This window comes from Bidens hawaiensis, unplaced genomic scaffold, assembly GCF_021521415.1.
Source record: "Bidens hawaiensis isolate Kalapana, Puna unplaced genomic scaffold, B.hawaiensis_p1.1 tig00046200_1, whole genome shotgun sequence".
NCBI lineage: Eukaryota > Viridiplantae > Streptophyta > Magnoliopsida > Asterales > Asteraceae > Bidens > Bidens hawaiensis.
Window position 1 is genome coordinate 35,561 of NW_027498247.1, and position 25,117 is coordinate 60,677.

At 33.6% G+C, this 25,117-nt stretch overlaps 1 protein-coding gene across 1 annotated transcript; it reads right to left on the reverse strand.

Moving 5' to 3' along the window:
- Positions 1 to 11,063: 11,063 nt before the first annotated feature.
- LOC143596285 (acyl-coenzyme A oxidase 2, peroxisomal-like) lies at positions 11,064 to 22,079 on the reverse strand. The gene is made up of 7 exons (XM_077075099.1): positions 21,643 to 22,079; positions 21,464 to 21,579; positions 20,313 to 21,193; positions 19,750 to 19,929; positions 11,721 to 11,887; positions 11,511 to 11,634; positions 11,064 to 11,410 (listed from the first exon to the last, which is right to left on the reverse strand). Exons 1-7 carry the CDS (start codon positions 22,077 to 22,079, stop codon positions 11,249 to 11,251), a joined length of 2,067 nt encoding a protein of 688 aa, XP_076931214.1. The 3' UTR covers positions 11,064 to 11,248.
- Between the last annotated feature and the right edge of the window lie 3,038 nt (positions 22,080 to 25,117).

The window sequence follows — 25,117 nt, forward strand, 5'->3', positions numbered from 1 at the left end:
TTTGCCCCTGTTGCAAGACTTGAATCCATAAGAATCTTTTTACCTAATGTTGCCTCAAAGAATATTAGGGTATTCCAACTTGATGTAAAATCTGCATTCCTAAATGGAAATATTGAAGAAGAGGTGTATGTAACTCAACCACCAGGTTTTTAGGACCCAGTGTATCCTAACAGGGTATATAAGTTAAACAAAGCCTTGTATGGATTGCAAAAAGCTCCAAGAGCTTGGTATGATGAGTTGTCAAATCATTTGCTTGAACATGGTTTCCAAAGGGGAGCCATTGACAAGACCCTCTTTAACAAGAAGAAAGGAAGAGATTTGTTGTTGCTGCAAGTCAATGTGGATGACATTATTTTTGGGTCAACCAATGAACAGATGTGTATGGAGTTTGAAGAGGTGATGAAGTCCAAATACAGCATGAGTTCAATGGGAGAAATTAACTTCTTTCTTGGATTGCAAGTTCAACTGAAAGCTGATGGGATGTTCACCTACCAGTCTAAGTATGTGCAGGACATCTTAGACAAGTTCAAATGCAATGATTTGAAGACTGCTTCAACTCCTATGGATACAAAAGAGAAGATGGTAGCTAATGAAAAGGGGGAGCCAGTGGATGAACATGATTACAGAGCAAAAATTGGGTCTATGATGTATCTTACTGCTTTAAGACCAGATATCATGTTTGTTGTGTGTGTCTGTGCAAGATTCCAGTCAAGTCCAAAGGTTTCTCACATGAATGCAGTCAAGAGAATCTTTAGATATTTGAAGAGCAGACCTGATTTGGGGATTTGGTATCCAAAGAGCCAGTCATTTGATCTGATTGACTACATAGATAGTGATTATGATGGATGTAATATGAGCAGGAAGTCCACTTCAGGAGGATGTCAATTTTCGGGTGACAGATTGGTGTCATGGCAATGCAAGAAGCATACCACTGTGTCAATCTCAACTGCAGAAGCTGAATACATTGCTGCATATGCCTGTTGTGCACAAGTCCTATGGATTCAGAATCAGATGATGGACTATGGTTTGAATTTTCTGAACACCCATATTTTTATTGATAATACTGCTGCATATTTCATTGTTAAAAATCTTGTGCAATATTGCAAGACTAAGCACATTGAAATCCGACATCACTTCATAAAGGATTGTAGTGAAAAAGGTTTAATTGAAGTAAAAAGATTTGATACAAGTGATAATTTGGCTGACCTATTCACCAAACCACTTAATAGAACCAGGTTCAACTTTCTTCTGAAAGCCCTGGGCATGATCAACTCTAATGTAGTCTGATTGATGTTGTATGCTTGATTGTGCAAACTGAATATCTTTTCAAAGTTTCAAAGTCTTAGTAAATGTTATGTATGTGTGTTTGATTGTGATGCTTTTTGATGTTAACTTATATGTGCTTAAGTGATTATCTGTGCAAATTAGGTGTCTTTGATGCTTATGTCTGCTTATCAGTTAACTGTTTGGATGTCATGATAAGTAGTTTTTAAATTAATTGATATATGCTTGTCTGATGTCATGATTGAATGTTTGAATATGTGAGTAATCTGATTTGTTGATGTTGTTAGGATAAATTAGACTATGCATTCTGCTTGTTTTAATAATGTCATTGATGATCATGATATGATTATGTTATGCTTGTTTTTGTGTCAAAATGTGTTTTCATGTCAAAATGTTATACTAAATAGAAATTGCAAAGAAAAACTTTTGAACAAAAATATTTTTGATAGCACAGAGCAAGTTGTTAATGGTGTAGAGACATGATAATACTATTCGGTTCAAAGCTTTATAGAAGCTTAAAAGAAAATTTTCAATGAAAAGTCTCAAAGAGTTACTTTTGCTAAAAATTATGTCATTTGCTCAAGTTGGAAAGGCATATACTTGTATATGTTTGGTCCTATCATCTATTTTCATATTGAAAGGATAGCCATTAACCTGGAAAACTGAAAAGCATTTGGGGCAATTGTAATTTGTTTTCTATTCTTTCACTTAAAATTATGTCAATAACTCTGTTTTGAAAGGACATGTACTCACATATATGTTTGGTCCTGTTGACCACTTGTAGTCAAACAAAACAGCCATTTACCATTCAAATAAGAGATATTGGGGTGTCTGAATTTTAAACTGTGTTATTTTGGGAAATGATAGTACATTGACTACTTAGCCAATCATGGATTTAATAGGCTAAAAAGGCACTTAGTACAGTCATTAACATATATGGTTGCTTTCCCATGATGTGTAAAATCTAAGGTGATATAAACATAAAGAAACTGTTAAGCTTAATGTGGAGTTACATTTTTGTCTATGCATGTTCAAAGATAAATCTTTCCAAATGATAGGCAGAAAAGTGATTATTCAGTCATACACAAGCCCGTTGGTATTTGGTTTTCTAAAAGAAATATTTACAAAAGAATGACAATGAACAAATGTGAACTACCTTATTTTAAATATTTTGTCAAACAAAAGTTTATTTGTGTTCACAAATTTTTATATAAAGAAATACAAACATGAGGGTTAATTCTAGAACTACATGGGTGGAGGCAATCATATAAGTCCTTTAAACATCCGAATGAAGGACCTGTAAGTACGACTTGCATGGCATGTAAGTCCAAAGTTCAACCTCACATATGTTTGTTATATTTGAAAAGAAATATCTAACCTTTAAAATAGTTCTGTCATTAAAAGTTTTTAACCAAATCCAGGGGGTCAAAGTCAAATTGGGGTGATCTGGAGAAAGCCAAATAAGCCTTGAGAATAGATATGGAGCATCATAAAACAATATGTGTTATCCATTTAACTTCACGCAAAATAATTGAAACTTAATAATATCATCAAAGAAATGAAATTCATGCTAAGTCTAGACCTGCTGTTAACCTGTCTACAGTGTCATCATAATGCTGAGAATGAAGTATTGAGAAAGATACTTAGTCTATATGATCCCATACTTGAGATCTTTCATCAAAAGAAATAAATGGTTTGAAAAGAAACATAACTGAAATTTGATCTCTAAATGCACCATTTGCTCTTAAACAATGATTTTTATTGATAAATTTAACTGATATTTTGTTTAAGTTAAAAAGTGTTGCATTTTACCTTCAAAAAGGTTGGATATGTATTTTCGGGTAAGGTTTGATGCTTTACAACCTTTCCGAGTATACTTAGATGTTTTATCTAAGTTTGTGAATTTCGAGCATGCTTTGAAGTACTTAACACTTTTTGGGTAGAGTTCACTATTCTACTTCCAAGTTTAACTTTCCGAGCAAGCTTGATATTTGAATATGAAGTTTACTAGCAAGCTTTTATATAGTTAGGACTTTCGAGCATACTTTAGTGATTTATTTGAAAGTTCATCTGTATCTAGCAAACTAGTTGGTATGATTGATTACACTTTTCACTAGCAAGATTTGTTGATTTCTCTACCTTCTAGCAAACTTAACTGTTTTACAGGTTGTTTTAAGTCAATCTAGCAAGCTTTGTGACTAGATGTGATATTCTAGCAAGCTTTAGTGATTGTGGACATTATAGCACACTTAGGTGTTTGTCTTAATGCTTAAACTCATTTCGAGCAAGCTATGTGTTACTTGTGATTATGATTCTTTGAAATTACAAGTGTTTTCGGGAAAACCTAGTTTCCCGGGCACACCTTGTGTTTTTCAAGTGTTCCCTTAATATAAATGGTAATTTCAAATTCACTTTTCGAGTACACTTTGTGTTAGGAATCCACTTCTAGCACACTTTGTATTCTTGAAGGTTTTCGGGCATACTTTGCATCAAAGTATGCTTGACTGAATGATTGTTAACTATTTTCGGGTAAGGTTTGTGATAGGTTGAGTTATTCGGGTAAGGTTAGTAATTGGAAGTATGTTTGAGATTCATTTGGATATCTTAATTGATTCCTAGAAAGGTTGCCTACTTGATATGTATACTTGATTATCTGTCTTGTGATTCAGTTCTCAAGCGATCTTGTATTTCGAGTAAACTTTCTTCATTTTACTTAAATTCACTTTTAATAGTTCTTGACTAAATCGAGCAAGCTTTGTAATAGTGGAAGGTACGAAGCAAGCCTTGTAAACTAAAATGAACTTTTTCAAAGCAAGGTTTGGTAAGTTAACTTTATCGCGCAAGGTTTTAAGTGTTAAAATTTCTTTATAGATAAGCTTGTTTTATGACAGCTATTAACTCACTAAACGACAAAAAGCATTTAAAACTCACTTTCAAAAGGTATATAAGACGGAATGAGAGAAGTTTTTCAACATTATTTTCCCTCTCTATCTCTCTCCTTCCACTGATTGCTCTCTGAAAAACCTAAACCGACTTATCGTATTCATCATAATCCTAACCCTAATTTATCAGCCCTCACAATTCGACTCAGTAATCTTTAATTAAATGTTTTTCGACCACGATTAGGTGATATTGGGCTTTGATTATTCATGATTACTAAATTTTCTGTTTCTTGTGTAGGTTATAAACTTGTCGAAGATCAGGCTCTTAATGAAATTTTCTCTTAATCTTCTTCAAAATTATAACTTGAAATTACTTAAAGTTGTGGACTTTATGACAAATTTCTACTTTGAATATGTTTTGTGTATGTTTTCAGATTTGGCGGATGATAACCAACCAAGATATATCTTTGAGCACAAACACAACATGTGTCCCTTGTTACAAGTCACTCCGGCTAATGAAGAAGTTGTTGTGATAATAAGATGGCTTCAACTGTCAAACATTAATTTTGCATTGACAGAGTGCCTAATAATATACCGAAAACATTCACTAAATTTTTGGCAATCGGCGAGACTTTTTGATGATATCAACGGGCGGAGGATTGAAGCCACTGTAGCAAATCTGGAGATTCGAATAGACGAAGGGGTTATTAGAAGATGTTTGCAGTTGAATGACGATAATCCAGATTCGATTCACTTAAAAACTATCCAACTTTTCAAGATATTCGGGCAGGTGATGGGTTATCAGGGGACGGTGCATGACAGACAATTCCAGAAGGGAATGTTCCCCAACATATATAGATTTTTAATACACCACATCATTCAGGGTTTTGGCCCTCGAAAAGGATCATGGACTCTTATTAGTCAGGATCTGGCAAATGCCACTGTTGCTGTTCTGTTCAGATATCCATTAAATTTTTCAAGATTGATCTTTGAAGGACTTGTGAGCAATCTGAAAAAGTCAAACAAAGATAAATTCTTAGCCTATCCCTGGTTCTTACAAATCATTTTCAATCAAGAGTTGGAGGAATTGCGTGTTACTGGAGTCACTCATGTGTTACAAGATCCCGATACATACAAAACGATTGCAACTTTGAGTAGTACAAGCAGATTCAATCCTGATGAAGTGTACGAAAATTTACCATGGCTGATGGTTGATGATATTGAAATTCCTCACTTGCATGAGATTTTAGCTGAGGAACAACAGGAAGAGGAGAGTGAGGATGATTAGGAGATGATGGGGATGATGATTCAGATGAAGGAGATGACGGGGATGATGATTCAGATGAAGGAGATGATGGGGATAATGATTCAGGAGATGATAATGATGATGCTGATAATGATGATGGTAATGCAGAAGGAGGTGATGCAAACTTTGATGATGTAGCACAACCTCAGGGGGGAGTCACAGATCATACCAACACCACCAACCACACCTTTGGCACTCCACCACAAACACCATCCCACCCACCATCACCAATTGCTCAAACATATCAAATCCCACCACAAACACCACCTTCTTCTCCACCACTAAATGACCAAACCACCCAATCCCCACCCACTCACACACCCATAGTACAAAATATAGCCACAAGGTTCCAACGTTGCCTATGAGTTAGCATCCTTTGGGCAATCTATCCTTACTAATTTTTCTATCTTCGTTTTATCCCTGAAAAAATACTTTTGAAAACGTACATCAGCTAATGCCGGTGAATACGTCATTTGACAACAAAAATTTACTTGTTTAAAAATATACTTTTGATAGGACCGGCTTATTCTTTTATATATTTTTATGACAAAATTTTATTGTCCAAAAATATTATATTACTCAATTAAATTTCTGATTTTTTGAATCTTTACTGATCAAATCTTGTATTTTTTTTAGATAGTTACACATCTATTCTCTATTACTGCTTTTTGAATAAACATTTATTTTGTAGTAAATGACATAACGCTCGTAATTACTATTCATTAATGTTTATTTTTCAATCTGTGTACTTTTATTTTATCTGGATCATCACAGGATCTTAATATCACCTTTATGCCACTAAACCATTGTCTAGTGTGTAACATCCCAAAATTTTTCGTTCGGTTAATAATAATAATAATAATAATAATAATAATAATAATAATAATAAAATATGATAGGATAAGTAGGCTTTTAGATGGGATTAATTATGGACCAAAAAGGAAAGATGGGCCTTAGGTCCAGGGGCTTAAGAGAGTATAAATACCCCTTAAACCCTAATCCTTTCCATTTTATCCAAATCTACACCTTAGCGTACACCTTGAAAAACACACACAAACACTATCCAATATCCCGAGCCAAGATCCGAAGGTGGAAACCCGATTCAGTTGGTGCTAGATCGTCGTGACAAGCTAAAACAACATCAAACTTGACCGTGTTCGTAGAACGACTCGTTTAAGGTACGTTTATATTTAGAAATCTTTCATATAGGTTCGGTTTGGTTTAGGAAATCATAGATCTGTTTTAGTATGTTTTAAACGAATCCAAAACAACAAACCTCACTAGAATTGGTTAAGATTCGATGGGTTAATCGATTGATAAACGGGTCGTACCTATATATGCCCAAATAGCACCCATTAAACGTGAATGCTTGGCCGATTTGATGGTTAGGGTTTGTAGGCGCTTGGATTGCGAGTTCAATGGTACCAAAATCGTGTTATTTGGTTAAGAAATGAGGGTTTAATTGCATATATGGTAACTGTTAACCATTTCGTGTTCATGACAATTTTGACTTTGACCCTGAGTTAAAGTCTGGATAAGAACAGCTGATAGTTCGTTATGGATAGTAATTCGTTACGCATTCCTGACGAATGAGCCCTTAATTGATGTGACTTGATAACGAATAAACCCTTGATTCGTTATTCATCCATTCGTTAGATTCTAATAACGAATCAGCTAGCGAATCAGCGGATGTCAAGGTAACGAATCAGATGGTGCTCATATAACGAACTAGAACAACAAATCACGTCATATTCAGATAGCGAATCAGATTGACGAACCTGATGATGACAAGATAACGAACTAGAGTAACGAATTAGTTAACGAATCAGACTTAATTCGTTATAGAAAATGAGTTAACGAATTAGAATAAGAATTTAAAATCCTAAGGGAAAATGTGTTAAGAAACTTAACCCCAGCCAGGGGCTCTGCCCCTTGGACCCCGCTAGGGGCTGCCGCCCCTAGAACCCCGCTGCCAGGGGCGCTGCCCCCGGACCCCCATTCGTTGTGGGCTATTGTTATACTAGAAACGTGATATGGGTAGTGATAGTTAATCGTTATGTGTAATTGTTATACAGTTAGCCGTACACACCTCTCGGAATGAGTAACCATCAACATTGAACGTAACCGAGTTCAGGTGAGTTTCTAGCCCCATTCCTGGTTATGTTTTCGGGGCTGTGTGCATACTCGATGTGATAGTTAATACACTTACCCTAAATTGGTAAGTGTATGCTATATATGATTTATATGTTATCTATATATGTCTTGAATGAGAATGAAAGCTTGTCAGTACGTGAACGATCTTCGGATATTGCACGCACTGTCAGATTAATAAAATATATATGAATATTGTGTGTAACGTAAAGATTAGGGTTTGTCGATACGTGAACGATCTTCGGATATTACACGTACTGTCAGATTAATAAAATAGATATGAATATTGTGTGTAATGTAAAGATGAGGTGTGTCGGTACGTGAACGATCTTCGGATATTGCACGTACTGTCATGTTATAAATATGGATTTGAATATTGTATGTAATGTAAGGATGATTGCTTGTCGGTACGTGAACGATCTTTGGATATTGCATGTATTTCCAAGTATAGTGATTGTCTCCTTATATGGATATTAAATAATAAATTATGTACATAGTTCCTTCTACGGATAATACACATTGAGTGTTCCTTCAATGGAAAGCATAGTGTTCCTTTAATGGAAAGCGTAGTGTTCCTTTAATGGAAAGCATAGTGTTCCTTTAATGGAAAGCATAGTGTTCCTTCTATGGAAATATATAGGATGTTCCTTCTATGGAAGTATATAGAGCGTCCTTCTATGGAGAATTTATGCAGAGCGTCCATCTATGGAATATATGTATAGCATGGGCAATAGCCATGGTTCTTTTATAGATATTATGCGACGTTCCTCTTATGGATATTTATACAAGGTTAAGATATGTATGTGTGTAAGATATGTGTATGTATTGTATGTCGCCTTATTAACTAGAACTCACTCAGCGTAGCTGACTTTTAATATGCACGCAGGTGAATATGATTAAAGAGCTAGCATGAGGTTGGCACATCGGATTGAGCGGCTGGCATCTGAAGATGAAAGTAATGGTGTTTTAAATATGATGTTTATTATCATGGTTTTAAAGAAATGACTTAATGTTTTGTAATGAATGATTTAAGTTAACGTTTACGCGAAAGTTTTAATAAACTCTGATTTGTAGAACTGTGTTTATGAGTAAATCCAACGCTAAAGTAAGTTACACATCTATTCTTTATTACTGCTTTTTGAATAAACATTTATTTTGTAGTAAATGACATAACGCTCGTAATTACTATTCATTAATGTTTATTTTTCAATCTGTGTACTTTTATTTTATCTGGATCATCACAAGATCTTAATATCACCTTTATGCCACTAAACCGTTGTCTAGTGTTATGATACGAACAAGGTCACCAAGATATTGTTTTCCGTAGTCACAAACAACATTGGTTCTTTTCTAGCACATAGCTAGGTCACCAAGATACTATTTTACGTTTTGTGACTACAACTCGGTTCTTTACTAGCCGTATTTATATATAGCTAGGTCTCCATGTAGGTCTTACATCTGACAATGCCCACGTCGGGTCCTTACTAGCTATTTACTTATTTTCTCGACTAGCTCTCCCTGTAGGTCATATAAATTACAAAAGCCCACATGAGTTCATACTAGCCATGTTTAATTTTCATTCCTCTTTGTTAGAATATAAATATTTATCTTCTACAATCATAGTCGAGCTATACAGTGCTTATATTTATATCATTCTTTTTGTACACATTAGATTTCTATTTATATATGTGTAGTTTGTTTTGTTTAACTTATATAAGTTATTGTTTGTTCAAAACACTTTTGTAGACTCTTTAAAATAACTCAATTATTCATTATTCAAAAAGAGTGTAATTATATATTTTTCTTAACAATTTTATATGTTGCATGCAATATATGCAACCAAGTCGATCAAACATTTTCGAAAGTATGACTAATATTTGAAAAGGCTTATATAAAAAGAGAGTTGGACGTACTCACATAGTATATAGTTGAGATTATGGATCAACTCTACTCGGTCTATTATTTCGGACCTGCATGAACTGAACGGCTAAATGTGAGTCGGAGGTTATAGCTTTTTATGCTTGACCAGAACCATCATGTTATTCTAGACATGATGGTCACACCAGTTAAGAGTGAAGCCACGCTCACTGACGGTCTTGGGTGCCACCACATACTACCGTGATAACCGTTATAGCACTTTCAATCATCACTCTAAACTTTTGATTTCTCTCTCTCTCTCTCTCTAGATTATTGAACTCTCACTCAATTTACCCATTTATAGTACATACTTAATATTTGTGATCATATATATATATATGGTAGGGTTATTGTAAAAAACAATATTTTTGTGAGAAGAATAAGAATAGATATAGGCCATTGGATTTATGATCTAGTGGTTAAGATTGGTAGTTTCTAAATAATTGTATTGTTTCATATTTATATTGTATAGTGTCATATTTAGATGGTTTGCTTTATTTTAAAGCTCTTCTCACACTTCTCACAAAACATTTATTTTTTATTTGAATTCTTTTCTCTCTCTGTATATATAATATATAAATGATGGGGACATGTGTTAGTCTAAAATAAATGATGGCACTCAATTGCATAAATGACTCTTCAAGTTATTTCTTAATTATAAAGTCTTTTTATATAATAATGATAATATAATTATAATAAATAATAACAATAATAATGATATAAGTGGCAGACGCCACATTTGTTTCTAAATGAAGATTTTTATTTTTTCTTTCTTTTATTTTTATTTTATTGTAATAAGTTAATCATTTAGTAAATGTTAATGTTTGTTAAATGTCTCATAATTTCGAAAGATCATTTTCTATTTTTATAGGACTGTTTTAATATAAACAAAAATATTATATTATTTTATATTTTGGGACAATCAAATTTTATGTTTATATTAATTTAACTTATATTGGGTATTTACAAGTTCGGCCCCTCAACTTTTTAAAATTTGATCTTTCGAAATGAAATTTTGGTGGGTGTTACACTAGGCCAATGATGATTCTTTTTTTGTTCGTTTAAAGGTTTATTTTCAATTTTTTACTGTTATTTTGGAGACATGAATGCAGATTGAGAGAGATTTTGTTGATATCGGCTATGATGATCATGTATCTGAGCCTACGATGATTGTCGTCTGTTTCCGGGTTCCAGTTCGGAAAGCTTGATGGCGTTTGAAATATCGTTGACTACCGGAATTCCGCCCTATCAACGCGGTCACTAGTTTATCATAACAATGTTGATGTAAATATTAGTTGACATTATATGCTAGATTTAGGTTTAATTTCTCATATTTGCAAGTGTACAAAGAGTTCTAGGTAGGAGTTCAATAATCTAGAGATATGTTTTCAAACTCAATCCCAAACTTTCATCTGTTTTCACGACCGTACCGGTAACCAGCCTACCTTAATATAAACAAGCAAGATGCCTTAACTGGACATGGTCCAAACAACCTTTCGAAACAAACAATGGTATGAAACTCAGTGGAACCATCAAACCTAGTAACCAAACTGTGTAGCATATATATCATTTTCATAAAGTCTTGTGTTATTTTCGTAATTTCACAAAAATAACAGTCGAATCATTTAAAAAGAACATAACAAATTCAGCATGCTTATAATATCATTTCAGATATTGCCCATATTCTTCTATTTCCGAGTTATACGACTTAGAAGCCAACATATTGAGTATATTCTGCATAGGCTTCATCCGGTGACTGTTTGCCTATCGGTGCACGTATCACGTAATCAGGTAAATCGAAAGCATCAACAAGTTCTTTAGCAATGTTCTTCACCTGAAAACTTAAATAATCCGCCAGCTTATGAATCGCCTACACAAAATAAGGGAGAAAAAAAAAATGCTTGTTTAATTCACACATTTAGAAACATGAGATAAAATGACATTATTATAAATAACAAAACGTTATTAACCTTGGCTTTGTTAGGGGCAACATAGTCCACGTTACGGTAAGTTCCAATATCGTTCCATATGAGATTCAAGGCATAAAGATCACAAACAAGCTTAAGAGCAGCTCGAGAGTTTGCATCGGGGCAACTAAATTATTAACAACATAAACAAAACAACCAAATCTTATAGATGGTCAAGAATATTTGATAAACTAGACAATAATATTTATGTACCTCTTAATTGCTTCAATAAAGTTTTCAAGAATGACGGTTTCAATGTGGGATTCTGCAAGTGTCAAAAGATGATTCAAACATCTATTCCATGCACCGAAGCTTCCAAGAGTCTTCGTATGCTTTCTTAATCGGACCGCAGCACTTTGTAACAATCTTGATGTTCGATACTGCACGCATACATATATATTTGGAAGTTTTGCCATCTTCTAAATTGTATATAATAAGGATGGATCTGTTTGTACCAAAATTTTTACTTATTACATCAAGTGATTTGCTTTAGTTAATATATTATAGTTTTCTTTTAATATATAATGTTCTATAAAAACGAGTGTAGTGTTGTGATGGGTTTATTCTAATATACATTTTGATATAAATTTTAGGAAATCGAAAATTTTATAGGGTCGCAGTTAGACCTGCAATGTTATATGGAACCGATTGTTGGGCCATCAAGAAGACACAAGAGCGGAAAATGGAGGCGGAAAATGGAGGTAGCAGAAATGAGAATGTTACGCTGGATGTGTGGGCACACAAGGTTAGACCGAATAAGAAACAGTGTTTCGGGAAAGATTAGGGGTAGCTAACATATCCGACAAGATGGGAGAGTTGAGATTGAGATGGTTTGGACATGTGAAGAGAAGACAGACGACGAACCCTGTTAGATCCGTAGAAAACATTACTATTGAGGGAAGGAGGGGTAGAGGCCGACCTAAATTGACTTGGGAGGTGAGGATTAAACATGATTTGCTAGACCTAAACCTCTCTGAGGACATGGTAGAGGCCGACCTAAATCGACTTGGGAGGAGAGGATTAGACATGATTTGCTAGACCTAAACCTCTCTGAGGACATGGTTGAGTATAGGAATTCTTGGAGACTTAGAATTAAGGTTAAGGATTGTTAGGGAGAAATGAATACCTTAGGGGTTTTTCTTTACCTTATTTTGGTTACACACCATTATGTTTTTCTCTTTTCATATATCCCTATATTGTTATCTATACATGTATTAGTATTATTAATTTTACGACGTGCTATTATCAATTATATTACTACTAAACTTTCATGCCCTCATATTTCTCTCATACATATGTTTCTTTGAGCATAGGGTCTCCCTGGAAGCCACCTCTCTATCCCATTGGATAGAGGTACGGTGTGCCTACATCCCGCCCTCCCCAGACTCTACTTATAGCTTTGCTATTGATGGGATTCCACTGGGTATGATTGATTGATTGAACAGAGCCGCATGAAATATAAAACTTTGTTCGTTGGTATATTTATTATGACTCCATTTTTTGTAAAATTTATGCTGAAATTAAACACATTGCAACGTTATATTCAAATTAAAACATATATTAAAATGTACAAAACAAAAACAAAAAATATATCAAAAAAACTCATCTAGCGTAATAAGTAAAAAAGAAGTTTGGTGTAAATAGGACCGTTATCATAAGGAGGCAATTTCATATTCATATATATATATATATAGTAGAGTTCAAATAAAAAGAAAGAGTTTCCTAAGAATGGTAAGAACCAATAGATTTTTGACAAGTGGCATTACAACATATGATGAAAGAACAATTCTAAGAAACTACGTCGGTTATAGTGGTGAAAAGTAATTCTAGGAAACTATGACGATTTTTAGTAATTTTAAATCTCAACCATTAATTTTTATTATCCAATGGCTATGATTTATTCCTAGTCTTCCTAGAAAACTACTTTTTAGTATAACCCTCCCCTATATATATATATATAGGGGTGGGATCATATGAAAACTCCTCTTAATGAGAAAACATAAATACTCTTAAAAGAATTACTTTTAACTTTTTTTTTAAAAAAAAAATTATACTTTCTTATTTTTTCATTATTCTTATATGTTGATATTGTTCTAAAAAAAACCCTCCTCGGTGTAGTGCACATGTGTAATAGTGTGCATTGCATATATGCAAAAGTGTTGTATTGCATAGAATACAACACTATTGCACATATTTGATACACGCTATTGTATATATGTAATATAAGACTAATACACACATCGAATACACATTAGTATGTATGTGTAACACAACATTAATGCACATGTGCAATACATCGACTTTATTTTATTTCTTATATTTTTTGCATATAATACAACACTGCTACACATATACAATACACAAATATTGAATACATGCAATTAAATACTATTGAACGTAAAAATACATAGTAATATACATATGTAATACAACCGTATCGCACTAAAATACGTATGTGCATTACAACGCATTTTTTATTTATTTTTTACTTTTTTTTAGTGAAGAGTAACAAAATATAAGAATAATGGCAAAAACGGAATTTGAAGATATTTTCTTATTTTTAATTAAAAATAATTATATAGAAGTTTTTTAAGTTTTCTTTTTACGGATGGGTTTTCTCTTGATCTCCCTCTCCATCTCTCTCTCTCTGTATATATGTATATATATGTGTATATATATATATATTGGAATCGTATGAGAACCATTTTGGACCACAAAAAACTCTTTTAAGGAATAATAAAAAATATATAACAAAAGAAAACCCAAAAATAAAAAAAAAGTAAAAAAACCAAAAACTTTTATTTTTCATCCCAGTTTTATAAAAAAAAATTTTAATATCGGTTTAGCAAAATTATACATATATGTATATTACTTATTTTTTTATTTTATACATGTTATTAAGTAACTGATAATTAAGATAACTAATAATGTACATATGTGTATAAATCGAGATTAAATAAAATATACATATCTGTATAATTAGATTTTTTTAATAAAACTAAAAATTTTTGGTTTTTCTACTTTTTTAAGATTTTCGTTTTTTTTTTCGTTTTACAAATTTTAAAATTTTATTAAGAGGTTTTTTTTGTGACCCAAAATTGTTCTCAAAGTTCTCAATTTGAAAAGGTTCTCTTAGGATCCTCACCCATATATATATATATACATATATATATATATACATATATATATATATACATATATATATATATACATATATGTATATATATATATCAATGTTGTAAAAGTAGGTCTACAAGGCCGAGTACTCGCTACAAGGAATGGTGCCGAGGCGAGTTTCTTTTAACTCCGCCTAGTTGCTAAGAATCGATAAAAGTTGTTCAACCTTAGCCAGAATCATATATAGTCGGTCAACTTTGGCCGATTTTGACTTCAATATATAGAACATCGTATTTCTATAATATTAAAGAAATAAAATCATTTTTTCAATTAATAATTAGCACTTCTTAGAATAATTTAATATTTAAAAATGTATTTCACTTATTCATATTGATATTCACTGTTTAAATATTAGTAAACTTATGGTATTGACACATATATAATCTTTAAAAAATTATTTGCTTTATATTTATCATTTCCGAGTACACCGAGTACACCCAACTCCCCAGTCGGCCGCCTAGAGTCCGCCTAGAGTCCGCCTACATTGATATATATAGGGTAAGGTTAAAGTAAAAAACAATAGTTTTGTGAGAAACATAAGAATAGACGTAGACCATTGGATCTAGGATCTAGTGGTTGAGATTGATAGTTTCTAAAAGTTGTATAGTTTCCTATTTACATGGTATAGTGTCCTATTTAAGTGGTATACTTTATTTTAATGTCTTCTCACACTTCTCACAAAACAATTACCCTATTATATATATATATAGAGAGAGAGAGAGGAAGGTTAACGTACAATAATCGGTTATCGTACATTAGGTACGCGAGCTTTTTGAACGTAGATGTTAATTTCACGCGGTGGCAGTTTCAAAAATAACCCAAAACAGTAGTTCGCGATCAAATTCATCGATTAAAAATCGCTTCCGATCCAAATTCTGAACTCCTTAATCTATCTCATCCAATTTCTAAACTCTAATCACAACTTACAGTATAAAATCTCAAAAGTCAAAAACCAAAATTGAAATAGAACGTCACTGAACATTAAAAATCTTCAAATTGATCAAAAATTGATGATTTAATCAATTGACTTGATGTGTAAGAGGCTTTAGAATCATCAATTGATTATGAAAATACAGATTAACACACTTAATTGAGCTATGATTAAGGTTCATGTTTATACGTTCTGCTCAAAGTTTAAACGTTTTGACCAAAATGAACACCAAAATGATGATTTAATCAATCGAATTGATATGTAGAAGTATTTAGATTCATCAATCGATTATGGAATTGCAGAAATAATGCACTCAATCGAGCTCTGATTAGGTTTAAAATATCATGTTTAAACGTTCTGAAACAAAACTAAAGACCTATAAACGTTCTGATATGTTCAATGAAGTTCTGGGTGTTAAAAAAAATGAACATCTTTAAACGTTCTAATACTTTCAATGAAGTAGTTCTGGGTGTTAAAAAAATGAACATCTTTACACGTTCTAATATATTCAAAGAAGTTACGGGTGTTAAAAAAAATGAACATCTTTAAACGTTCTAATATATTCAAAGAAGTTACGGGTGTTAAAAAAAATGAACATCTTTAAGCATTTTAATACGTTCTAAGAAGTTCAGGGTGTTTAAAAAAGTTTAGAAGTTCTGATAAAGTTTAGAAGTTCTAAAAAGTTCTGGGTGTTCAAAAAAGATTAGAAGTTCGGATAAAGTTTAGAAGTTCTGGGTGTTCAAAAAGGTTTAGAAGTTTTGATAAAATTTAGAAGTTCTAAGAAGTTCTGGGTGTTAAAAAAAGTTTAGAAGTTCTGATAAAGTTTAGAAGTTCTAAGAAGTTCTTATAAAGTTTAGAAGTTCTAAGAAGTTCTGGGTGTTCAGAAATTCTAAAACTAACAAAAAAAATTAAACACATGTAACATGAAATTGAACAATGAAATCACTTCATATAATCTCGTAATCATCAAATAATTATCAATCGACCTTCAATTTGATCATCGATTCAATCATATGAACAAAATTATGGAACGTCTACAACTAGGTTTCTGCAAATGGCGTATTTCAATTCAAATTCAACTGAAATGTGTGTCTGCAAATGACGCCGATGACGATGGTTGAATAGATGCAACGGTTAATTAGGATGGAAACGATTTTGAATTAATTTACAAATTTGCCACCGCGTGGTTTTTGAAATCTATGGCTGTGGGGGTCGCGTATGTAATGTACGATAATCAATTTTCGTATTATATCCTTTATCTATCTATCTATATATATAGTTGATTTCTTTTGAAAACCACTTTGAATTTTAAGAACTCGAAAGAACTCACGTATATTGGATTTTAATAATCCCTATTCATTTTATCGCCAGTGACGGTCCCAAATTAAAAAAAGTTGGCCCTCAATGGTCCCCCGTTAAATATGACTTAACGGCGTTATAGTTTTTTCTGAATTTCAAACCAATGTTTTAGGGCTTTTGATCGTTAGGAGGATACGAGTCGATTAGTGTAAAACTTAGTTCAAAACAGTGCTTCAAAATAACGAAGCAATGCTTCAATTCGGGTGTTTGAACTTACAATTAACCAAAATCAAGTCGTTTAGATCATTGTTTGGAGCTAAGTTTTATATCATTCGACTCGTATCTTCCTTCCGATTAATAGCCCTAAAAAGTTAGTTTGAAATTCGGAAAAAAGTATAACGTCGTTAAGTCCTTTTTAACGGGGGGACCATTGGGGGCCAACTTTTTTGAATTTGGGACCGCCAGTGGCGATAAAATGAATAGGGATTATTATCGGCCAATACCATTCAATAGGGATTATTAAAATCCAATATTCCTAATTTTTTTATGTATTTTTTTACATATATGTAGGTTAAATTACAACATTTTTTACGCCCCGAGTCGACATTTTACATAGGTGTAACGGACGTTTAAATTAGTGTAATCAATGTACATCTTTATTCACTCTCCTACTTAACTTTTTAATCAAATTTAATCTCAACCACATTATCTAACCTAATTAATTAGATGTGTAGTTAAGAATGAAGTTTTTTCTTAAAACTCAACAAATTTTATAATTATCCCTCTCTCTCTCTCTATATATATATATATACTAGTTTTTATCCCCCGTATTACGGGGGCTGTTTTACATTACTCATTTTTAATATATATATATATATATATATATATATATATATATATACTTTTTTGGGTTAATTTTATTTATTTTAATGAAATTTATAATATACTCAAAGTTTAATGATTAAAAGTTTTCACAATTAACTAAGATGTTATAACCCGGTTTAAAAGGTATTTGTGTTTGGTAAGACCCAAGACCAGCTTATTTTTTTTATTATAAATTTTTTTCTTAATTATAAATAATACTTTTTTAAAAAATCATATAATAATTTTTAGTGGTTGTGTTTCTTTTTCGTGTCTAGCATGAATGTTAATAATATATATATATATATATATATATATATATATATATATATATGATTTGATGATAAATTATTTTACAAATATAAGAGATGTTATAACCCGGTTTAAAAGCTATATGAGTTTGATAAGACCTAAGACCCGTTTATTTTTTTTAATATAAAATTGGTTTTTAATTATAAATAATATATTTTTTTTTTAAATAAATCATATATTAATTTTTAGTATATATCCCTACTTTTTAGGATTTTTATATAAAATATTTGATGAGATTGGTTTTTAATTTAATGAGTTGTTATAACCCGTTTAAGATATATCTGGGTATGATTAGACCCATACCCGTGAATTCGGGTCAAATGCATGAGAAGCCCCCATTTAAAAATCAAGCAAATCTGGTAACTACAAAAAAGGGAGAGCGACCACATCGCGACACCTAGGATTTTTGGGTTTTCGTTTATATATATATATATATATATATATATATATATATATATATATAATGAGTATCATTACAGAACTGTTAAATTATTTGAGAACTTGAAGGAACGTTTTTTATAAAAAAAATTTGTATGTTAATGTTATTTGAGTGTAGTTTTATCACTTTTTAAATCTATATTTTCGATATCAATTATGAAAATTAGTTTTTACACATATCAAAACAAAAAAATTATATATATGTAAATTTGTTAATACATAAATTTTACACATATGTAATCTTGTGATTTATATATGTAATAAAAAGTTTATATATAAAAATGGTAAAATAAGTCTCAAACAACGTTAATATATGAAAAAATCTAAAAATATGTGCGGTTGTTATGAGTTCCTAGAAGTTCTTATCTTTTTTGGAGTTCTAAAAGGATACCAACCCTCTATATATATATATATATGGTAGAGTTATAGTAAAAATAGATTGTTTTATAGAAAGACTAAGAATAATTATAAACCATTGGATCAAGGCATCTAATGGATGAGATTAAAAGTTACCAAAAAAGCAAATAGTGTTTTAAAATTGGCCTTTCGTTATAGTGTCTTAGGGGCAAACTTGTCCAAATATTTAATAAAAACATGGAATTACTATTCTCATCCGTGGGAAGTTGCGATAATTATGGCTATTATATGGCTTTTTCTGTTATTTTGCAAAAAGAAACAAAATCACTTAATTCTATCAATAAATCAACCAGACTAACTCCAAAAAGTGATCAAAGACAGCGTTGTTGCCGGCAGGTTTCCATGCAGAAGAAATTAAAGAATTTGAGTGGTATACAGACCGGTCGATCGAACATCGGGGGAGGGATTGACGTCGGTTATTTATTGAAGATTTTCATTAGGGAGTTTGGAAAAAAAGCATGGTCGGAGACGAAGATAGTTATCACTTTTCATTTTGTTTATTATTATAGTTTCACAATAGTTTTGAAATTAATAGTTTCTTATAAAAAGTAGTAATTGTTTGTCACATGCTTCCACTTATATAATGTATTTTCATGTTGAATGTTATGTTATTTTTTATCATATTTTAAGGGTATGCTATACCATACCACGTTCTGAGGGATATATAAATATTTCTAAACCCACCCGATTCTACAAATCTTGAGGGTCCAGCATTAAAAAAATCAAAATTTTTGGCAGCCGAAAGCGTAATAACATTAAAATGTTGATGGATTGTCAAGAAAAACATGAGGCAAATTTAATAATTACCCGAAAAGCATCCAGCTGGAATTTAGGATCCCGTAAATGATCTTCGCTTTCCCACCTAGCTGTCACGGGATTCGGTTGAGAAAGATATGTGTTCATCGACTTTCTCAAATAACTCCATGTAGCTGCAAACGTCCCACCACGAAACTTCTCCTGGTACTGCTTCAACAAATCACCCGCCACCTACATAAATAATACAAAAAACGCCACGTTATTAGCTTAAAAGTCAAACCCCAACATATGTTGCCCATTTTCATGTTCTCAAGAAACCCAGACGCGACTCAAACCCATAAATCATGTCAGAAACGTGAACCCGAACACGACACGCGTATTCACGGGTTGAACCAAACTCGACCAATTCGATCCAAAAGTTTTTCATTTATTTTTGTTTTCACTACTTTAAATTTCCATTTTTACAACAAAAAGTATAAATTTTATGTCAATTTCTTATTTAGTTGTAACTTTTGGCACAAGGCACCGACCAATTTAACTTATTTATTATTTTGTCGTGCCAGAAATTCACACCCTTAAGTCAACAGATCAAACGTTAACAAAAAAAAGGGTACCTGTTGTAAAAGCACAGTGTTGTCCCCTTCAAACGTTTGGAAAATATCATGATCATTCCTCAAACTACCAAACCGATTAACCGCCGCGTAACCGTGGCCCCCACATGCTTCCCGACATATACTTAATGACTTCGCCGTATAAGATGTTACATACGATTTAAGCCCTGCCGAGAGCGCGTGAACATCCGCCACCAAGTGTTCATCGTGTGTTTTCTTCATTTGAGCATATTTTTCAACCAAATGCACAGTCGAAAAATGAAACGCGTATGTCGAAGCCAACATCGGCATTAACTTATGTTGTTGAGATTGATAATCGAGAATACTAATTTCCGGTTGTTTCGGTGGCCCAAATTGTTGTCTAAATAACGAGTACCGAATTGCAATTGTTGCAGAAATTTTAAGCACACCGACCGACGAATAAGCAAGCCCAACCCGTCCACCGACAAGCTCACCTAATGTGGCTGCAAATCGTTTGTTAATGGTCGGAAGGGAACTTGTGTAAGTTCCATCTCTCGACACGTCTCCAAATCGGTTAAGAAGGTTATCACGTGGGATTCTTACGTCACGGAATCTTAATGCACCATTATCGACTCCGTTTAGACCAACTTTATGACCACAATCGTTTATTTCGACCCCGGGAAGTGTTTTGTGGGTTTTCAGGTCACGAATTGGGACAATAAATGCGTGAACCCCCATGTCAGAGACCACGTTTTTGTCGTGTGTCGGTAACATTAGTTTAGCAAAAACCGTAGCGAATTTACCGTGAACTGCAGCATTACCAATCCACCATTTTATGGCTCCGTCATTCGGGGTGGTGATTATAAACTCATCGGTTAACGGGTCGAAGGTGGCAATAGTTTGGATGCCTTGAACATTTGAACCTTAAAAACAGTAAAAAGAAAGCTCATTAGCTATCGTTTTTAATAAACTTTAATAATGTTTTAACAGTTGATTCGGGCCTTAATTTTGAGGTAACGGGTAAACTCAAAAGCTTGACTAGAAGGGTAACTGGTCAAACGGGTTGAGAAGATAAAGAGTAGTCCGTTACACAATCAATTATTATTTAAAAAACATTATGTTTTAAAGGGGTCAGACAGGTAAACATAAAAGGTTAGACTAGAAAGGAAACGGGCCAAATGGGTCCAGCATACCATGATGAAGCTCTGTCATGGCAAAACAACCAAGATACTCCAGATTGTCAATTCCTTCAAAGTACTTATCCCTGTGTTTCTTGGTACCCAGGTTTAGCACGGACCCGCCCCATAAACTGCATACAAAAACAAAAGTTTTAAATACAGATTACGTTGATCAAGTGGAGAAATGACAAGACCTGTACTGAACGCCGAGTTTGATCCCAAGCGACATGTCAACGCTCCCAACGGCTTCAACAATGGCGAAATACTTAACCGGGTCATCAACCACATACCTAAAGGGCCTAATCCCAGCTTCTCTGACAACACCCACCAGCTGTTTCATACACAGCTCCCGATACTCATCCTTGAGTATCTCGACCGGGGTTTGCAACTCGGGCCTCGATCTGAAGTACTCGAACACCCCTTCCTGTACGTCACGGTGTCTGCCCCTCAAGTACTTGGATAGCCCACCGGTCGTCATCATTTTGGCGCACGACTGGAGGTCGAGGTGGACTTGGGTGATCTGCCCCTGGCCTGTCGGTGGTGGGTTGAGGTGGAGGGATAACAGGCGGATGCGGCGGCTGCTGGGTTCTTCATGCTCATTAGATGAAGGGATTGTTGTTGCAGATGACATGTTTGTTTCTTTGATTTTTGAATTGGTAAAGATGAAGATGAATTTGTTTTCTATACAACTAACAAAACAAAGATAATGATCAAGGTTTTTATTATTTGAAAATTGGCAACTGGGTCAGTCGGTTTGGTTTGGTTTGGTTTGTTATGTAAGACAAACAACACGGAATGTGTTACCAATCTTATCAGTTACACCAACATTTTCTTTTTTTCTTTTTCTCTTTTTCTTTCCTTTATTCTCACCTAGGGGAGAATAATCTGTAATTTCTCGGCAACGTGTCACATGCTTTCCTGTTATGGCGAGATTGTTTTTAATTTAAAAAAATAACTATTTTGTAAAAGTGGCAACCAATTAGGCTGTGGGTAGTGGGGTGTGGACGACATGGCGCGAACGACGTGTCTGCTGCGCACACCACTACCCCCTAGCAGTGGACGGGGGCACGGACGGCCCAAGTGGACCGGTCCACGAGGCTTGAACGAGTCTTTGGCCATGAGGTGGATTAAAAACTTGGTGTAAGGCCTCGTTACCGGTGCCTTACATTTGGACGTTAAATTTACTCGTCAACATAGTTCTAATCATCAGAGTTAATAAAAACATACGCGAATATAAAAACTTTCATAAAACATTTCTTAACAATCCATAACTTGTCTTAAAACATCTTGTCTTTCAAAATAAACAAAACATTAAGCATAAATGTCTTGAGTACTCCGATGCCAGCCTCTTATTCAATGCCACGCGTTCCCCTCAAACGAGCTACCTCATCCTACTCACCTGCGTGCATACTAAAAGTCAGCTACGCTGAGTGAGTTTTAGTTAATCATACAGTACATTCATAACTACATACCTTCATACATACGTTATGTTTTCATACTATTGTACAATGTACTTACTTACCTGCATACTTTCTTTCTTTCATATTCATACATTACGTTTTAAAGAGCATTTCGCCCTATAACCTTCGCATATATTATTAGGGTATGCAACCCTTTAACCTTCGCATATATTAGTAGGGTATGCAACCCTGTATCCTTCGCATATATTATTAGGGTGTGGAACCATTTATCCTTACTTTTCCTTTCATTATCACCCCTATTATTACATTCATTCATAACATACATACATATCATTCATACATTATACATAACATTCGTATTCAGAAATATAACTCGACAGTACGTGCAATATCCGAAGATCGTTCACATACCGACAAGCAATCATCTATACTCTTCACATAATCACATATGGCACACACTTATCACTTAGGATAGGTGTATTAACAAGTCACATCGAGTATGCACACAGCCCCGAAAACATAACAAGGAAGTGGGGCTAGAAACTCACCTGGATCCTGTTTCTTTCTCCGTTTATCGTTATTCCCTTCTTTAGTTGAGCCCGGCTAACTGTATGTAAGTTACACGTAACAATACTTGCCCTATTTGTATTATCGTTAAAATGGCTAAGTCTGGTGTGATCTAAGGCCTTGTATTAAATTGTAATTACTTATTATATTTTACAAACCCTAATGTGTAAGGTTTTTAAATTATTTTATTATTATTTTCTCTTTCTTTAAACATTTTATTACTGATCATAGTACATAAGACTTTTGGATTATTTTAATATTCTTTTCTTTATCGAGTTCACGTCCCTCCTTGTATACTGTCATGTGTTTATAAGTATATTAATATGTAGACGTATGTGTGTATGTAAAGGACATACGGGTTATCCCATACTTGCGGACCTCCAAGTGTAATCTTAGGCGTAGATTTAAGCGAGTATTCCTTTACCCATACACATACTCTCGGGCTCTCAACGAGATCTATTACAAAGTAATTAGACCACTTCGTAATGTAATCGGGTAACTGCTCAAATTCACCGGACTATAAGTGATCGAGTGTAAGGAACGTAATAGGACTTGGGTTGTAATCGGGCTTGGCTAAAATTTGGGTTGGGTTTTGATAAAACAAAGCCCAACCCCTCCTTATCTTTTACCCATCAGATCCTCATTCTTCATTCTTACAGCCCACACCAAGTGATCGAGTCCTCCAAAATCGATTACAAGGTAATCGATGATGATGAGATTGACTGATTATAAAGACAGATTCATGGTAATTGATCTCCCCTGTATACGCCATGCCCCTATTGTATTCGGATCTCACTGTGATCGTGTTGGGACTTAACAGATCCAGGTCGTAATCGGGTCATCGGTGTAAGCGATTTATAAAGTGATCGAGTTGGATTGTAAGCGATATGGCAGTGTAATCGAGAATCCCAAGTAAGCGAGTTACTAATGTAATCGACCCTTTAGTGTAATCGAACTCAAGATTATGTTAGAGTTTGGAATGTAATCGGGTCTTGGGATTATGAGCAAGTTCCCATGTAAGCGATTATCAATGTATGCGAGTTTCTGTTGTAAGCAATTATCAATGTATGCAACTAATAACTATCAGTGTATGCGGACACATATATGTACATATTTTATGCGAGTCTGAAATTGAACAGCTTGTAATCGATTAACCTTGTGTCCGGCTGCAATGTAATCGAGATAGTCATGTGATCGATTATAATGTAACTGATCCTTTGTAATTGATTCTGCTCAACAATAAAGCCCAATGTAATCGAGTTTCAAGCCATTATAAGCGACTTGTGGTGTAACCGATGAGCTGATGGTCTTCAGACAGCCGTGGGTTACGAGTTTGGGTCTTTGGATCAATCTATTAATCCGATTCTAGCCCTAACACCTCATGATAGTTCGTTATCAACTCGTGTTCATTTCTGTTACCGATCCTGGCTTAAACTTGGTCTGGAAGATCATAAAGTTTGGACCTTTAAGTGTAAAAAGTCCAAAACTTGATCTATGATTTCTTTAAAGAGCCGCACATGTTTATGGGTTCATTAGGTTCGTTTTAACATCAAGTTCATTACTTTACATTTTGTTTATACCCGATCTATTCCCGGTTTAAGTTTCAAGGACAAACGCTTATTAAAACATAAACTCTAAGATCAAGAACATACCTTTATGAGTTCGTTTTGTCTTGTTTGGC